Source organism: Oncorhynchus kisutch, unplaced genomic scaffold, assembly GCF_002021735.2.
Source record: "Oncorhynchus kisutch isolate 150728-3 unplaced genomic scaffold, Okis_V2 Okis09a-Okis19a_hom, whole genome shotgun sequence".
In the NCBI taxonomy this organism is placed as follows: domain Eukaryota; kingdom Metazoa; phylum Chordata; class Actinopteri; order Salmoniformes; family Salmonidae; genus Oncorhynchus; species Oncorhynchus kisutch.
The window spans coordinates 17,295,904-17,314,923 of record NW_022261985.1 but is presented as its reverse complement, the minus strand read 5'-3'; the positions used below and the strand labels follow the sequence as shown (position 1 = coordinate 17,314,923).

The 19,020-nt window shown below is 48.5% G+C and overlaps 1 protein-coding gene across 2 annotated transcripts in view; it reads left to right on the top strand.

Annotated features, from left to right (window-relative positions):
* ptpro (protein tyrosine phosphatase receptor type O) overlaps window positions 1-18,329 on the top strand; it is a 102,993-nt gene extending 84,664 nt beyond the window's left edge. For both annotated transcript variants that reach the window (XM_031815462.1, XM_031815461.1), the window contains 8 exons: window positions 1,292-1,373; window positions 1,492-1,582; window positions 1,718-1,794; window positions 2,610-2,867; window positions 7,381-7,535; window positions 8,763-8,898; window positions 16,368-16,487; window positions 18,216-18,329. In XM_031815462.1, the coding sequence (XP_031671322.1) occupies window positions 1,292-1,373; window positions 1,492-1,582; window positions 1,718-1,794; window positions 2,610-2,867; window positions 7,381-7,535; window positions 8,763-8,898; window positions 16,368-16,469 (901 nt within the window). In that variant the 3' untranslated portion in view covers window positions 16,470-16,487; window positions 18,216-18,329. The remainder of the gene's footprint in view (window positions 1-1,291; window positions 1,374-1,491; window positions 1,583-1,717; window positions 1,795-2,609; window positions 2,868-7,380; window positions 7,536-8,762; window positions 8,899-16,367; window positions 16,488-18,215) is intronic.
* The last annotated feature ends 691 nt before the right edge of the window (window positions 18,330-19,020 follow it).

The following is a 19,020-nucleotide window of genomic DNA, read 5'->3' as shown; positions in this document are numbered from 1 at the left end:
GTCCAGCTGGATGACTGTTGTGTTTCAGCCCTGTCCAGATGGATGACTATTCCATGTGTTGTGTTTCAGCCCTGTCCAGCTGGATGACTGTTCTGTGTGTTGTGTTTCAGCCCTGTCCAGACGGATGACTGTTGTGTTTCAGCCCTGTCCAGCTGGATGACTGTTGTGTTTCAGCCCTGTCCAGATGGATGACTGTTCTGTGTGTTGTGTTTCAGCCCTGTCCAGCTGGATGACTGTTCTGTGTGTTGTGTTTCAGCCCTGTCCAGACGGATGACTGTTGTGTTTCAGCCCTGTCCAGATGGATGACTGTTGTGTTTCAGCCCTGTCCAGATGGATGACTGTTCTGTGTGTTGTGTTTCAGCCCTGTCCAGATGGATGACTGTTTTGTGTGTTGTGTTTCGGCCCTGTCCAGCTGGATGACTGTTCCGCGTGTTGTGTTTCAGCCCTGTCCAGATGGATGACTGTTGTGTTTCTGCCCTGTCCAGACGGATGACTGTTCTGTGTGTTGTGTTTCAGCCCTGTCCAGACGGATGACTGTTCTGTGTGTTGTGTTTCTGCCCTGTCCAGCTGGATGACTGTTCTGTGTGTTGTGTTTCAGCCCTGTCCAGACGGTTGACTGTTCTGTGTGTTGTGTTTCAGCCCTGTCCAGATGGATGACTGTTCTGTGTGTTGTGTTTCAGCCCTGTCCAGATGGATGACTGTTCCATGTGTTGTGTTTCAGCCCTGTCCAGCTGGATGACTGTTCTGTGTGTTGTGTTTCAGCCCTGTCCAGACGGATGACTGTTGTGTTTCAGCCCTGTCCAGCTGGATGACTGTTGTGTTTCAGCCCTGTCCAGATGGATGACTGTTCTGTGTGTTGTGTTTCAGCCCTGTCCAGCTGGATGACTGTTCTGTGTGTTGTGTTTCAGCCCTGTCCAGATGGATGACTGTTGTGTTTCAGCCCTGTCCAGATGGATGACTGTTGTGTTTCAGCCCTGTCCAGATGGATGACTGTTCTGTGTGTTGTGTTTCAGCCCTGTCCAGATGGATGACTGTTTTGTGTGTTGTGTTTCAGCCCTGTCCAGCTGGATGACTGTTCCGCGTGTTGTGTTTCAGCCCTGTCCAGATGGATGACTGTTGTGTTTCTGCCCTGTCCAGACGGATGACTGTTCTGTGTGTTGTGTTTCAGCCCTGTCCAGACGGATGACTGTTCTGTGTGTTGTGTTTCTGCCCTGTCCAGCTGGATGACTGTTCTGTGTGTTGTGTTTCAGCCCTGTCCAGACGGATGACTGTTCTGTGTGTTGTGTTTCAGCCCTGTCCAGATGGATGACTTTGATGCGTACCTCAAAGACATGAGCAAAGACTCCGCCTACAAGTTCTCTCTGCAGTTTGAGGTAGTATTCTGATGACCTAATGATCATGTTAAAGCTGGATTAGATATTGTGTTTGAGTCGTCGCTCATGGCCTGTCATGTGTCTGTCATGTGTCTGTCATATGTCTGTCATGTTGTAGGAGCTGAAGAGCGTAGGTCTGGATCTTGCCCATGATGCAGCAGACCTGCCTATCAACAGACCCAAGAACCGCTACACCAACATCCTGCCGTGTGAGTGACCGACAGGAAACAGTAGCAGACACTAAGCCATATATAACAGTATGCTTTAACATGGTAGTTTATCTGTAGGAACAGACAGGAAACAGATCACTGATGAGTACTGAATAGAACCATGACTTTCCCCAGATGACTTCAGCAGAGTGAAGGTGATCTATTTACATAACGATGAGGGATCAGACTACATCAACGCCAACTACATACCAGTAAGTACCAGTACATACCAACTACATACCAGTTAGTACCAGTACATACCATCTACATACCAGTTAGTACCACTACACACCAGCTACATACCAGTTAGTACCAGTACATACCAACTACATACCACTACACACCATATACATACCAGTTTGTACCAGTACACACCAACTACATACCAGTTAGTACCAGTACATACCATCTACATACCAGTATATAATGACTACATACCAGTTAGTACCAGTACATATCATCTACATACCAGTACATACCAACTACATACCAGTTAGTAGCAGTACATACCAACTACATACCAGTTAGTACCAGTACATACCAACTACATACCAGTTAGTACCAGTACATACCATCTACATACCAGTTAGTACCAGTACATACCAACTACATACCAGTTAGTACCAGTACATATCATCTACATACCAGTACCTAACAACTACATACCAGTTAGTACCAGTACATACCATCTACATACCAGTATATACCAACTACATACCAGTTAGTACCAGTGCATACCAACTACATACCAGTAAGTTCCAGTACAGACCAACTACATACCAGTTATAAATCATCACCCAGGGTCCTCTGCCTGAGACCTGAACCTCAACAGTAACCATAACCCTGGTTTTCTCCCTCTATAGGGTTATAAATCACCACCCAGGGTCCTCTGCCTGAGACCTGAACCTCAACAGTAACCATAACCCTGGTTTTCTCCCTCTATAGGGTTATACATCACCACCCAGGGCCCTCTGCCTGAGACCTGAACCTCAACAGTAACCATAACCCTGGTTTTCTCTCTCTACAGGGTTATAAATCACCCAGAGAGTACATCGCTACCCAGGGTCCTCTGCCTGAGACGAGGAACGACTTCTGGAACATGATCCTGCAGCAGAAGAGCCACATCATTGTGATGCTGACGCAGTGTAACGAGAGACGCAGGGTGAAGTGTGACCACTACTGGCCATTCACAGATGAGCCGGTGACCTACGGAGAGATCAGTGTTGAGATGCTGTCGGAGTCAGAATCACCAGAGTGGACCATAAGGAACTTCAGACTGGGATATGTGAGTGGATCTACAGCATCACATGACAAACAAACAACACTGATTTCAAAGTTTAACAAACCAAACAACTCCAGTTGCACGAGAACTACTTTAAACAATTTACACTGAACAGATATTATTTGGTATATGTAAAGACCAGATTAAAACCAGAATAGTCTGATGGGTGACAATATTATGTTTTAATAAGGTTAGTATCACACCTCATGTAGTCTAGCCCATAGGCCTATAAGGTTAGTAACACACCTCATGTAGCCCATAGTCCTATAAGGTTAGTATCACACCTCATGTAGCCTAGCCCATAGTCCTATAAGGTTAGTATCACACCTCATGTAGTCTAGCCCATAGTCCTATAGGTTAGTATCACACCTCATGTAGCCTAGCCCATAGTCCTATAAGGTTAGTATCACACCTCATGTAGCCTAGCCCATAGTCCTATAAGGTTAGTACCACACCTCATGTAGCCTAGTCCATAGTCCTATAAGGTTAGTACCACACCTCATGTAGCCTAGCCCATAGGCCTATAAGGTTAGTATCACACCTCATGTAGTCTAGCCCATAGTCCTATAAGGTTAGTATCACACCTCATGTAGCCCATAGTCCTATAAGGTTAGTATCACACCTCATGTAGCCCATAGTCCTATAAGGTTAGTATCACACCTCATGTAGTCTAGCCCATAGTCCTATAGGTTAGTATCACACCTCATGTAGCCTAGCCCATAGTCCTATAAGGTTAGTATCACACCTCATGTAGCCTAGCCCATAGTCCTATAAGGTTAGTACCACACCTCATGTAGCCTAGTCCATAGTCCTATAAGGTTAGTACCACACCTCATGTAGCCTAGCCCATAGGCCTATAAGGTTAGTATCACACCTCATGTAGTCTAGCCCATAGTCCTATAAGGTTAGTATCACACCTCATGTAGCCCATAGTCCTATAAGGTTAGTATCACACCTCATGTAGCCCATAGTCCTATAAGGTTAGTATCACACCTCATGTAGTCTAGTCCATAGTCCTATAGGTTAGTATCACACCTCATGTAGCCTAGCCCATAGTCCTATAAGGTTAGTATCACACCTCATGTAGCCCATAGTCCTATAAGGTTAGTATCACACCTCATGTAGCCCATAGTCCTATAAGGTTAGTATCACACCTCATGTAGTCTAGCCCATAGTCCTATAGGTTAGTATCACACCTCATGTAGTCTAGCCCATAGTCCTATAAGGTTAGTATCACACCTCATGTAGCCCATAGTCCTATAAGGTTAGTATCACACCTCATGTAGTCTAGCCCATAGTCCTATAAGGTTAGTATCACACCTCATGTAGTCCACAGTCCTATAAGGTTAGTATCACACCTCATGTAGCCCATAGTCCTATAAGGTTAGTATCACACCTCATGTAGTCTAGTCCATAGTCCTATAAGGTTAGTATCACACCTCATGTAGTCCACAGTCCTATAAGGTTAGTATCACACCTCATGTAGCCCATAGTCCTATAAGGTTAGTATCACACCTCATGTAGTCTAGCCCATAGTCCTATAAGGTTAGTATCACACCTCATGTAGTCTAGTCCATAGTCCTATAAGGTTAGTACCACACCTCATGTAGCCCATAGGCCTATAAGGTTAGTATCACACCTCATGTAGCCTAGCCCATAGTCCTATAGGTTAGTATCACACCTCATGTAGTCTAGCCCATAGTCCTATAAGGTTAGTATCACACCTCATGTAGCCCATAGTCCTATAGGTTAGTATCACACCTCATGTAGTCTAACCCATAGTCCTATAAGGTTAGTATCACACCTCATGTAGCCCATAGTCCTATAAGGTTAGTACCACACCTCATGTAGCCCATAGTCCTATAGGTTAGTATCACACCTCATGTAGCCTAGCCCATAGTCCTATAGGTTAGTATCACACCTCATGTAGCCTAGCCCATAGTCCTATAAGGTTACTATCACACCTCATGTAGCCTAGCCCATAGTCCTATAAGGTTAGTACCACACCTCATGTAGTCTAGCCCATAGTCCTATAAGGTTAGTATCACACCTCATGTAGCCTAGCCCATAGTCCTATAAGGTTAGTACCACACCTCATGTAGCCCATAGTCCTATAAGGTTAGTATCACACCTCATGTAGTCTAGTCCATAGTCCTATAAGGTTAGTATCACACCTCATGTAGCCTAGCCCATAGTCCTATAAGGTTAGTATCACACCTCATGTAGTCTAGCCCATAGTCCTATAAGGTTAGTATCACACCTCATGTAGTCTAGTCCATAGTCCTATAAGGTTAGTATCACACCTCATGTAGCCTAGTCCATAGTCCTATAAGGTTAGTATCACACCTCATGTAGCCCATAGGCCTATAAGGTTAGTATCACACCTCATGTAGCCTAGCCCATAGGCCTATAAGGTTAGTATCACACCTCATGTAGTCTAGTCCATAGTCCTATAAGGTTAGTATCACACCTCATGTAGCCCATAGTCCTATAAGGTTAGTATCACACCTCATGTAGCCCATAGGCCTATAAGGTTAGTATCACACCTCATGTAGTCTAGTCCATAGTCCTATAAGGTTAGTATCACACCTCATGTAGCCCATAGGCCTATAAGGTTAGTATCACACATCATGTAGTCTAGTCCATAGTCCTATAAGGTTAGTATCACACCTCATGTAGTCTAGTCCATAGTCCTATAAGGTTAGTATCACACCTCATGTAGTCTAGTCCATAGTCCTATAAGGTTAGTACCACACCTCATGTAGCCCATAGGCCTATAAGGTTAGTATCACACCTCATGTAGCCCATAGGCCTATAAGGTTAGTATCACACCTCATGTAGTCTAGCCCATAGTCCTATAAGGTTAGTATCACACCTCATGTAGTCTAGCCCATAGTCCTATAAGGTTAGTATCACACCTCATGTAGTCTAGCCCATAGTCCTATAAGGTTAGTATCACACCTCATGTAGTCTAGTCCATAGTCCTATAAGGTTAGTATCACACCTCATGTAGCCTAGCCCATAGTCCTATAAGGTTAGTATCACACCTCATGTAGTCTAGCCCATAGGCCTATAAGGTTAGTATCACACCTCATGTAGCCTAGCCCATAGTCCTATAAGGTTAGTATCACACCTCATGTAGTCTAGCCCATAGTCCTATAAGGTTAGTATCACACCTCATGTAGTCTAGCCCATAGTCCTATAAGGTTAGTATCACACCTCATGTAGTCTAGCCCATAGTCCTATAAGGTTAGTATCACACCTCATGTAGCCCATAGTCCTATAAGGTTAGTATCACACCTCATGTAGCCTAGCCCGTAGGCCTATAAGGTTAGTATCACACCTCATGTAGCCTAGTCCATAGTCCTATAAGGTTAGTATCACACCTCATGTAGTCTATTCCCTGTTTTAGCTCAGTTAGGATCACCACTTTATTTTAAGAATGTGAAAAGTCAGAATAATAGTAGAGAGAAGGAGTTATTTCAGCTTTTATTTCTTTCATCAAATCAAATCAAATGTATTTATATAGCCCTTCGTACATCAGCTGATATCTCAAAGTGCTGTACAGAAACCCAGCCTAAAACCCCAAACAGCAAGCAATGCAGGTGTAGAAGCACGGTGGCTAGGAAAAACTCCCTAGAAAGGCCAAAACCTAGGAAGAAACCTAGAGAGGAACCAGGCTATGTGGGGTGGCCAGTCCTCTTCTGGCTGTGCCGGGTGGAGATTATAACAGAACATGGCCAAGATGTTCAAATGTTCATAAATGACCAGCATGGTCGTATAATAATAAGGCAGAACAGTTGAAACTGGAGCAGCAGCACGGTCAGATGGACTGGGGACAGCAAGGAGTCATCATGTCAGGTAGTCCTTTCATCACATTCCCAGTGGGTCAGAAGTTTACATACACTCAATTAGTATTTGGAAGCATTACCTTTTAATTGTTTAACTTGGGTCAAACGTGTCGGGTAGACTTCCACAAGCTTCCCACAATAAGTTGGGTGAATTATGGCCCATTCCTCCTGACAGAGCTGGTGTAACTGAGTCAGGTTTGTAGGCCTCCTTGCTCACACACGCTTTTTCAGTTCTGCCCACACCTTTTCTATAGGATTGAGGTGAGGGCTTTGTGATGGCCACTCCAATACCTTGCCTTTGTTGTCCTTAAGCCATTTTGCCACAACTTTGGAAGTATGCTTGGGGTCATTGTCCATTTGGAAGACCCATTTGAGACCAAGCTTTAACTTCCTGACTGATGTCTTGAGATGTTGCTTCAATATATCCACATAATTTTTTTTCTTCTGCACCAGTCCCTGCAGCAAAGCACACCCACAACATGATGCTGCCACCCCCGTACTTCACGGTTGGGGTGGTGTTCTTCGGCTTGCAAGTCTCCCCCTTTTTAGGAGGTGGAGGTGGAGGAGGTGCCCTGCAGCTAGCTAGACCCGGATGGAGATCTGATGTATGCTGATCCATCAGCCTTATCTAACTGTCTGTCTTTCCGTGGTGTCTCCCCCTGCAGGCTGACGAGTCTCAGGATGTCCTCCATCTCAACTACACGTCCTGGCCGGACCACGGTGTCCCCACGGTCAACGCCATCGATAGCATCCTGCAGTTCGTACACATCGTCCGCCAGCAGGCCAACCGCACCAAAGAACCCATTGTGGTTCACTGCAGGTACGTACAGGGTCTACCAGGCTCAACCACAGGGGCCATGCTGTCAGGGACATGTTACTCAGACAGAGTTGTCTGAGAGCTCCCAAATGGAAGCCAGTAGTCCTTAGAGAAACAACCTTCAGACCAAACTTCCAGTGTACATATGAAACCCAAATGGAAGCCAGTAGTCCTTAGAGAAACAACCTTCAGACCAAACTTCCAGTCCACATATGAAACCCAAATGGAAGCCAGTAGTCCTTAGAGAAAGAGCCTTCAGACCAAACCCAAATGGAAGCCAGTAGTCCTTAGAGAAACAACCTTCAGACCAAACTTCCAGTCCACATATGAAACCCAAATGGAAGCCAGTAGTCCTTAGAGAAAGAGCCTTCAGACCAAACCCAAATGGAAGCCAGTAGTCCTTAGAATAAACAACCTTCAGGCCAAACTTCCAGTCCACATATGAAACCCAGATGGAAGCCAGTACTTAGAGAAACAACCTTCAGGCCAAACTTCCAGTCCACATATGAAACCCAGATGGAAGCCAGTAGTCCTTAGAGAAACAACCTTCAGGCCAAACTTCCAGTCTACACAAGTAGGAATCCACAAGGTAACTAACAATTAACAAAACAACTCTGTTTACTTTGAGAAGATTGTCACTTGTAAAGAATTGAGAAAACCAGGCCTTTTAAACTATAAACAGTTTCCTAGTAACAAACGTTTCTCTACAGAACACTCTTTCACTGCACTGATGAGAGTCAACCATGTTGTCTTCAGCTGTCAAGTCCTTTCCAATCAGTGCAAAGGCAACTGAGCCACTCAAACCATAGTGAGATGTCAGACGGTTATCAGAGGTTATTAATGAGTTGACAGCTCTACAGTGCCGTGTCTCTCCACAGTGCTGGTGTCTCTCCACTAACAGGATGTTCTATTGTCTCCACAGTGCTGGTGTCTCTCCACTAACAGGATGTTCTATTGTCTCCACAGTGCTGGTGTCTCTCCACTAACAGGATGTTCTATTGTCTCCACAGTGCTGGTGTCTCTCCACTAACAGGATGTTCTATTGTCTCCACAGTGCTGGTGTCTCTCCACTAACAGGATGTTCTATTGTCTCCACAGTGCTGGTGTCTCTCCACTAACAGGATGTTCTATTGTCTCCACAGTGCTGGTGTCTCTCCACTAACAGGATGTTCTATTGTCTCCACAGTGCTGGTGTCTCTCCACTAACAGGATGTTCTATTGTCTCCACAGTGCTGGTGTGGGCCGGACAGGGACCTTCATCGCTCTGGACCGACTGATGCAACACATCAGAGAACATGAGTATACTGACATCCTGGGTATGGTGTCTGAGATGAGGTCTCATCGACTCTCCATGGTCCAGACAGAGGTAAGAGACAGTCCCAGTGGGGTTAGGGTATGGTGTCTGAGATGAGGTCTCATCGACTCTCCATGGTCCAGACAGAGGTAAGAGACAGTCCCAGTGGGGTTAGGGTATGGTGTCTGAGATGAGGTCTCATCGACTCTCCATGGTCCAGACAGAGGTAAGAGACAGTCCCAGTGGGGTTTAGGGTATGGTGTCTGAGATGAGGTCTCATCGACTCTCCATGGTCCAGACAGAGGTAAGAGACAGTCCCAGTGGGGTTTAGGGTATGGTGTCTGAGATGAGGTCTCATCGACTCTCCATGGTCCAGACAGAGGTAAGAGACAGTCCCAGTGGGGTATGGTGTCTGAGATGAGGTCTCATCGACTCTCCATGGTCCAGACAGAGGTAAGAGACAGTCCCAGTGGGGTATGGTGTCTGAGATGAGGTCTCATCGACTCTCCATGGTCCAGACAGAGGTAAGAGACAGTCCCAGTGGGGTTTAGGGTATGGTGTCTGAGATGAGGTCTCATCGACTCTCCATGGTCCAGACAGAGGTAAGAGACAGTCCCAGTGGGGTTTAGGGTATGGTGTCTGAGATGAGGTCTCATCGACTCTCCATGGTCCAGACAGAGGTAAGAGACAGTCCCAGTGGGGTTTAGGGTATGGTGTCTGAGATGAGGTCTCATCGACTCTCCATGGTCCAGACAGAGGTAAGAGACAGTCCCAGTGGGGTTTAGGGTATGGTGTCTGAGATGAGGTCTCATCGACTCTCCATGGTCCAGACAGAGGTAAGAGACAGTCCCAGTGGGGTATGGTGTCTGAGATGAGGTCTCATCGACTCTCCATGGTCCAGACAGAGGTAAGAGACAGTCCCAGTGGGGTTTAGGGTATGGTGTCTGAGATGAGGTCTCATCGACTCTCCATGGTCCAGACAGAGGTAAGAGACAGTCCCAGTGGGGTATGGTGTCTGAGATGAGGTCTCATCGACTCTCCATGGTCCAGACAGAGGTAAGAGACAGTCCCAGTGGGGTTTAGGGTATGGTGTCTGAGATGAGGTCTCATCGACTCTCCATGGTCCAGACAGAGGTAAGAGACAGTCCCAGTGGGGTTTAGGGTATGGTGTCTGAGATGAGGTCTCATCGACTCTCCATGGTCCAGACAGAGGTAAGAGACAGTCCCAGTGGGGTTTAGGGTATGGTGTCTGAGATGAGGTCTCATCGACTCTCCATGGTCCAGACAGAGGTAAGAGACAGTCCCAGTGGGGTTTAGGGTATGGGGTATGGTGTCTGAGATGAGGTCTCATCGACTCTCCATGGTCCAGACAGAGGTAAGAGACAGTCCCAGTGGGGTTTAGGGTATGGTGTCTGAGATGAGGTCTCATCGACTCTCCATGGTCCAGACAGAGGTAAGAGACAGTCCCAGTGGGGTTTAGGGTATGGTGTCTGAGATGAGGTCTCATCGACTCTCCATGGTCCAGACAGAGGTAAGAGACAGTCCCAGTGGGGTATGGTGTCTGAGATGAGGTCTCATCGACTCTCCATGGTCCAGACAGAGGTAAGAGACAGTCCCAGTGGGGTTTAGGGTATGGTGTCTGAGATGAGGTCTCATCGACTCTCCATGGTCCAGACAGAGGTAAGAGACAGTCCCAGTGGGGTTTAGGGTATGGTGTCTGAGATGAGGTCTCATCGACTCTCCATGGTCCAGACAGAGGTAAGAGACAGTCCCAGTGGGGTTTAGGGTATGGTGTCTGAGATGAGGTCTCATCGACTCTCCATGGTCCAGACAGAGGTAAGAGACAGTCCCAGTGGGGTATGGTGTCTGAGATGAGGTCTCATCGACTCTCCATGGTCCAGACAGAGGTAAGAGACAGTCCCAGTGGGGTTTAGGGTATGGTGTCTGAGATGAGGTCTCATCGACTCTCCATGGTCCAGACAGAGGTAAGAGACAGTCCCAGTGGGGTTTAGGGTATGGTGTCTGAGATGAGGTCTCATCGACTCTCCATGGTCCAGACAGAGGTAAGAGACAGTCCCAGTGGGGTTTAGGGTATGGTGTCTGAGATGAGGTCTCATCGACTCTCCATGGTCCAGACAGAGGTAAGAGACAGTCCCAGTGGGGTTTAGGGTATGGTGTCTGAGATGAGGTCTCATCGACTCTCCATGGTCCAGACAGAGGTAAGAGACAGTCCCAGTGGGGTATGGTGTCTGAGATGAGGTCTCATCGACTCTCCATGGTCCAGACAGAGGTAAGAGACAGTCCCAGTGGGGTTTAGGGTATGGTGTCTGAGATGAGGTCTCATCGACTCTCCATGGTCCAGACAGAGGTAAGAGACAGTCCCAGTGGGGTTTAGGGTATGGTGTCTGAGATGAGGTCTCATCGACTCTCCATGGTCCAGACAGAGGTAAGAGACAGTCCCAGTGGGGTATGGTGTCTGAGATGAGGTCTCATCGACTCTCCATGGTCCAGACAGAGGTAAGAGACAGTCCCAGTGGGGTTTAGGGTATGGTGTCTGAGATGAGGTCTCATCGACTCTCCATGGTCCAGACAGAGGTAAGAGACAGTCCCAGTGGGGTTTAGGGTATGGTGTCTGAGATGAGGTCTCATCGACTCTCCATGGTCCAGACAGAGGTAAGAGACAGTCCCAGTGGGGTTTAGGGTATGGTGTCTGAGATGAGGTCTCATCGACTCTCCATGGTCCAGACAGAGGTAAGAGACAGTCCCAGTGGGGTATGGTGTCTGAGATGAGGTCTCATCGACTCTCCATGGTCCAGACAGAGGTAAGAGACAGTCCCAGTGGGGTTTAGGGTATGGTGTCTGAGATGAGGTCTCATCGACTCTCCATGGTCCAGACAGAGGTAAGAGACAGTCCCAGTGGGGTTTAGGGTATGGTGTCTGAGATGAGGTCTCATCGACTCTCCATGGTCCAGACAGAGGTAAGAGACAGTCCCAGTGGGGTTTAGGGTATGGTGTCTGAGATGAGGTCTCATCGACTCTCCATGGTCCAGACAGAGGTAAGAGACAGTCCCAGTGGGGTTTAGGGTATGGTGTCTGAGATGAGGTCTCATCGACTCTCCATGGTCCAGACAGAGGTAAGAGACAGTCCCAGTGGGGTATGGTGTCTGAGATGAGGTCTCATCGACTCTCCATGGTCCAGACAGAGGTAAGAGACAGTCCCAGTGGGGTTTAGGGTATGGTGTCTGAGATGAGGTCTCATCGACTCTCCATGGTCCAGACAGAGGTAAGAGACAGTCCCAGTGGGGTTTAGGGTATGGTGTCTGAGATGAGGTCTCATCGACTCTCCATGGTCCAGACAGAGGTAAGAGACAGTCCCAGTGGGGTATGGTGTCTGAGATGAGGTCTCATCGACTCTCCATGGTCCAGACAGAGGTAAGAGACAGTCCCAGTGGGGTTTAGGGTATGGTGTCTGAGATGAGGTCTCATCGACTCTCCATGGTCCAGACAGAGGTAAGAGACAGTCCCAGTGGGGTTTAGGGTATGGTGTCTGAGATGAGGTCTCATCGACTCTCCATGGTCCAGACAGAGGTAAGAGACAGTCCCAGTGGGGTTTAGGGTATGGTGTCTGAGATGAGGTCTCATCGACTCTCCATGGTCCAGACAGAGGTAAGAGACAGTCCCAGTGGGGTTTAGGGTATGGTGTCTGAGATGAGGTCTCATCGACTCTCCATGGTCCAGACAGAGGTAAGAGACAGTCCCAGTGGGGTATGGTGTCTGAGATGAGGTCTCATCGACTCTCCATGGTCCAGACAGAGGTAAGAGACAGTCCCAGTGGGGTTTAGGGTATGGTGTCTGAGATGAGGTCTCATCGACTCTCCATGGTCCAGACAGAGGTAAGAGACAGTCCCAGTGGGGTATGGTGTCTGAGATGAGGTCTCATCGACTCTCCATGGTCCAGACAGAGGTAAGAGACAGTCCCAGTGGGGTTTAGGGTATGGTGTCTGAGATGAGGTCTCATCGACTCTCCATGGTCCAGACAGAGGTAAGAGACAGTCCCAGTGGGGTTTAGGGTATGGTGTCTGAGATGAGGTCTCATCGACTCTCCATGGTCCAGACAGAGGTAAGAGACAGTCCCAGTGGGGTTTAGGGTATGGTGTCTGAGATGAGGTCTCATCGACTCTCCATGGTCCAGACAGAGGTAAGAGACAGTCCCAGTGGGGTTTAGGGTATGGGGTATGGTGTCTGAGATGAGGTCTCATCGACTCTCCATGGTCCAGACAGAGGTAAGAGACAGTCCCAGTGGGGTTTAGGGTATGGTGTCTGAGATGAGGTCTCATCGACTCTCCATGGTCCAGACAGAGGTAAGAGACAGTCCCAGTGGGGTTTAGGGTATGGTGTCTGAGATGAGGTCTCATCGACTCTCCATGGTCCAGACAGAGGTAAGAGACAGTCCCAGTGGGGTATGGTGTCTGAGATGAGGTCTCATCGACTCTCCATGGTCCAGACAGAGGTAAGAGACAGTCCCAGTGGGGTTTAGGGTATGGTGTCTGAGATGAGGTCTCATCGACTCTCCATGGTCCAGACAGAGGTAAGAGACAGTCCCAGTGGGGTTTAGGGTATGGTGTCTGAGATGAGGTCTCATCGACTCTCCATGGTCCAGACAGAGGTAAGAGACAGTCCCAGTGGGGTTTAGGGTATGGTGTCTGAGATGAGGTCTCATCGACTCTCCATGGTCCAGACAGAGGTAAGAGACAGTCCCAGTGGGGTATGGTGTCTGAGATGAGGTCTCATCGACTCTCCATGGTCCAGACAGAGGTAAGAGACAGTCCCAGTGGGGTTTAGGGTATGGTGTCTGAGATGAGGTCTCATCGACTCTCCATGGTCCAGACAGAGGTAAGAGACAGTCCCAGTGGGGTTTAGGGTATGGTGTCTGAGATGAGGTCTCATCGACTCTCCATGGTCCAGACAGAGGTAAGAGACAGTCCCAGTGGGGTTTAGGGTATGGTGTCTGAGATGAGGTCTCATCGACTCTCCATGGTCCAGACAGAGGTAAGAGACAGTCCCAGTGGGGTTTAGGGTATGGTGTCTGAGATGAGGTCTCATCGACTCTCCATGGTCCAGACAGAGGTAAGAGACAGTCCCAGTGGGGTATGGTGTCTGAGATGAGGTCTCATCGACTCTCCATGGTCCAGACAGAGGTAAGAGACAGTCCCAGTGGGGTTTAGGGTATGGTGTCTGAGATGAGGTCTCATCGACTCTCCATGGTCCAGACAGAGGTAAGAGACAGTCCCAGTGGGGTTTAGGGTATGGTGTCTGAGATGAGGTCTCATCGACTCTCCATGGTCCAGACAGAGGTAAGAGACAGTCCCAGTGGGGTATGGTGTCTGAGATGAGGTCTCATCGACTCTCCATGGTCCAGACAGAGGTAAGAGACAGTCCCAGTGGGGTTTAGGGTATGGTGTCTGAGATGAGGTCTCATCGACTCTCCATGGTCCAGACAGAGGTAAGAGACAGTCCCAGTGGGGTTTAGGGTATGGTGTCTGAGATGAGGTCTCATCGACTCTCCATGGTCCAGACAGAGGTAAGAGACAGTCCCAGTGGGGTTTAGGGTATGGTGTCTGAGATGAGGTCTCATCGACTCTCCATGGTCCAGACAGAGGTAAGAGACAGTCCCAGTGGGGTATGGTGTCTGAGATGAGGTCTCATCGACTCTCCATGGTCCAGACAGAGGTAAGAGACAGTCCCAGTGGGGTATGGTGTCTGAGATGAGGTCTCATCGACTCTCCATGGTCCAGACAGAGGTAAGAGACAGTCCCAGTGGGGTTTAGGGTATGGTGTCTGAGATGAGGTCTCATCGACTCTCCATGGTCCAGACAGAGGTAAGAGACAGTCCCAGTGGGGTATGGTGTCTGAGATGAGGTCTCATCGACTCTCCATGGTCCAGACAGAGGTAAGAGACAGTCCCAGTGGGGTTTAGGGTATGGTGTCTGAGATGAGGTCTCATCGACTCTCCATGGTCCAGACAGAGGTAAGAGACAGTCCCAGTGGGGTTTAGGGTATGGTGTCTGAGATGAGGTCTCATCGACTCTCCATGGTCCAGACAGAGGTAAGAGACAGTCCCAGTGGGGTTTAGGGTATGGTGTCTGAGATGAGGTCTCATCGACTCTCCATGGTCCAGACAGAGGTAAGAGACAGTCCCAGTGGGGTTTAGGGAATGGTGTCTGAGATGAGGTCTCATCGACTCTCCATGGTCCAGACAGAGGTAAGAGACAGTCCCAGTGGGGGTTAGGATCTGAGATGAGGTCTCATCGACTCTCCATGGTCCAGACAGAGGTAAGAGACAGTCCCAGTGGGGGTTAGGATCTGAGATGAGGTCTCATCGACTCTCCATGGTCCAGACAGAGGTAAGAGACAGTCCCAGTGGGGTTTAGGGTATGGTGTCTGAGATGAGGTCTCATCGACTCTCCATGGTCCAGACAGAGGTAAGAGACAGTCCCAGTGGGGTTTAGGGTATGGTGTCTGAGATGAGGTCTCATCGACTCTCCATGGTCCAGACAGAGGTAAGAGACAGTCCCAGTGGGGTTTAGGGTTAGGATCTGAGATGAGGTCCCATGGACTCTCCATGGTCCAGACAGAGGTAAGAGACAGTCACAGTGGGGTTAGGGTTAGGATCTGAGATGAGGTCTCATCGACTCTCCATGGTCCAGACAGAGGTAAGAGACAGTCCCAGTGGGGTTTAGGGTTAGGATCTGAGATGAGATGAGGTCCCATGGACTCTCCATGGTCCAGACAGAGGTAAGAGACAGTCCCAGTGGGGTTAGGGTTAGGATCTGAGATGAGGTCTCATCGACTCTCCATGGTCCAGACAGAGGTAAGAGACAGTCCCAGTGGGGTTTAGGGTTAGGATCTGAGATGAGATGAGGTCCCATGGACTCTCCATGGTCCAGACAGAGGTAAGAGACAGTCCCAGTGGGGGTTAGGATCTGAGATGAGGTCCCATCGACTCTCCATGGTCCAGACAGAGGTTAGACTCCTTTCCCCTCAGACCGAGGTACTGTAGGGCCCCATCTGGTCTCTGGTCAGACTGTCTCCTTTCCCCTCAGACCGAGGTACTGTAGGGTCCCATCTGGTCTCTGGTCAGACTGTCTCCCTTCCCCTCAGACCGAGGTACTGTAGGGTCCCATCTGGTCTCTGGTCAGACTGTCTCCTTTCCCCTCAGACCGAGGTACTGTAGGGTCCCATCTGGTCTCTGGTCAGACTGTCTCCTTTCCCCTCAGACCGAGGTACTGTAGGGCCCCATCTGGTCTCTGGTCAGACTGTCTCCTTTCCCCTCAGACCGAGGTACTGTAGGGCCCCATCTGGTCTCTGGTCAGAACTAGGGCACTATATGGGGAATAGGGCTCTGGTCAGAACTAGGGCACTATATGGGGAATAGGGCTCTGGTCAGAACTAGGGCACTATATGGGGAATAGGGTGCCATTTCAGACCTACTTATGCACTGTCACTAAAACATTCTTCCTATATGACGTCACTTCCTGTAGGAGCAGTATGTGTTCATCCACCAGTGTGTCCTGCTGATGTGGAAGAAGAAGACACAGTCCATCAGCAGTGATGTCATCTACGAGAACATCAGCAAGTCCTAGTGACGCCTCCTGCACAACGTAAGAATCTGTAGACACCCTGTGAATCTATAGGCACCCCTCTGAATCTATAGCCACCCCTCTGAATCTATAGGCACCCCTCTGAATCTATAGCCACCCCTCTGAATCTATAGGCACTCCTCTGAATCTATAGCCACCCCTCTGAATCTATAGCCACCCCTCTGAATCTATAGACACCCCTCTGAATCTATAGACACCCCTCTGAACCTATAGCCACCCCTCTGAATCTATAGACACCCCTCTGAATCTATAGACACCCCTCTGAACCTATAGCCACCTCTCTGAATCTATAGCCACCCCTCTGAATCTATAGCCACCCCTCTGAATCTATAGCCACCCCTCTGAATCTATAGCCACCCCTCTGAATCTATAGCCACCCCTCTGAATCTATAGCCACCCCTCTGAACCTATAGCCACCCCTCTGAACCTATAGCCACCCCTCTGAATCTATAGCCACCCTCTCTAAATCCACAGCCACCTTCTCTAAATCCACAGCCATCCTCTCTGAATCCACAGCGACCCCTCTGAATCTTCAGCCATCTTCTCTGAATCACCTCTCTGTCATCAGAAGGAGAGACTATATCTGAGCAGGTCCCTACACTAGCAGTTCTATACTAACCCCTCTGAATCACCTCTCTGTCATCAGAAGGAGAGACTATATCTGAGCAGGTCCCTACACTAGCAGTTCTATAATAACCCCTCTGAATCACCTCTCTGTCATCAGAAGGAGAGACTATATCTGAGCAGGTCCCTACACTAGCAGTTCTATACTAACCCCTCTGAATCACCTCTCTGTCATCAGAAGGAGAGACTATCTGAGCAGGTCCCTACACTAGCAGTTCTATACTAACCCCTCTGAATCACCTCTCTGTCATTAGATGGAGAGACTATATCTGAGCAGGTCCCTACACTAGCAGTTCTATACTAACCCCTCTGAATCACCTCTCTGTCATCAGAAGGAGAGACTATATCTGAGCAGGTCCCTACACTAGCAGTTCTATACTAACCCCTCTGAATCACCTCTCTGTCATCAGAAGGAGAGACTATATCTGAGCAGGTCCCTACACTAGCAGTTCTATACTAACCCCTCTGAATCACCTCTCTGTAATCAGAAGGAGAGACTATATCTGAGCAGGTCCCTACACTAGCAGTTCTATACTAACCCCTCTGAATCACCTCTCTGTCATCAGAAGGAGAGACTATATCTGAGCAGGTCCCTACACTAGCAGTTCTATACTAACCCCTCTGAATCACCTCTCTGTAATCAGAAGGAGAGACTATATCTGAGCAGGTCCCTACACTAGCAGTTCTATACTAACCCCTCTGAATCACCTCTCTGTCATCAGATGGAGAGACTATATCTGAGCAGGTCCCTACACTAGCAGTTCTATACTAACCCCTCTGAATCACCTCTCTGTCATTAGATGGAGAGACTATATCTGAGCAGGTCCCTACACTAGCAGTTCTATACTAACCCCTCTGAATCACCTCTCTGTCATCAGAAGGAGAGACTATATCTGAGCAGGTCCCTACACTAGCAGTTCTATACTAACCCCTCTGAATCACCTCTCTGTCATCAGATGGAGAGACTATATCTGAGCAGGTCCCTACACTAGCAGTTCTATACTAACCCCTCTGAATCACCTCTCTGTCATCAGAAGGAGAGACTATATCTGAGCAGGTCCCTACACTAGCAGTTCTATAATAACCCTGTTCTTCCTGTTGCAGGCCGTGACATCACTCAGACTCTCGTGCTTCAGGCATCCGTTCTCTACCGAGACACGTTTCATCATTGATACAAAAAAAAATGAACACAGAATGTTTGACTAATCTGACAACCACACAAGAAGAACAACATGAAGATGGATTGGAGTTTTAATTGGTGTTAGTTGTGTGGGATTGAACAGGGGTCTGAAGGAGGCTCGTTCACTGACTCAGACTGACCAGGAGTTCTGGCCCTATGAAGCTTGATGTTGTTTATCCTCTTCAACCTTCAGCAGAACTACAACACAACTGACCGAGACATCAGGAACCAGGCTGGTTGGGACAGCAGCATGACCCCTCTGAGTGATGACACGTCTCTTATAAACCTTGTTTAGAGGGAGTGTGGACCCATCTTTCACACAGCAACTTAGTGGAACTGAACTGAAATGAGAGTGGTTCACATCTCAGACACCGTCTCCAACAAGGTTCACATCTCAGACACCGTCTCCAACTGCAACAAACTTCACATCTCAGACACCGTCTCCAACGGCAACAAGGTTCACATCTCAGACACCGTCTCCAACTGCAACAAGGTTCACATCTCAGACACCGTCTCCAGCTGCAACAAACTTCACATCTCAGACACCGTCTCCAACTGCAACAAGGTTCACATCTCAGACACCGTCTCCAACGGCAACAAGGTTCACATCTCAGACACCATCTCCAACGGCAACAAGGTTCACATCTCAGACACCGTCTCCAACTGCAACAAACTTCACATATCAGACACCGTCTCCAGCTGCAACAAGGTTCATATCTCAGACACCGT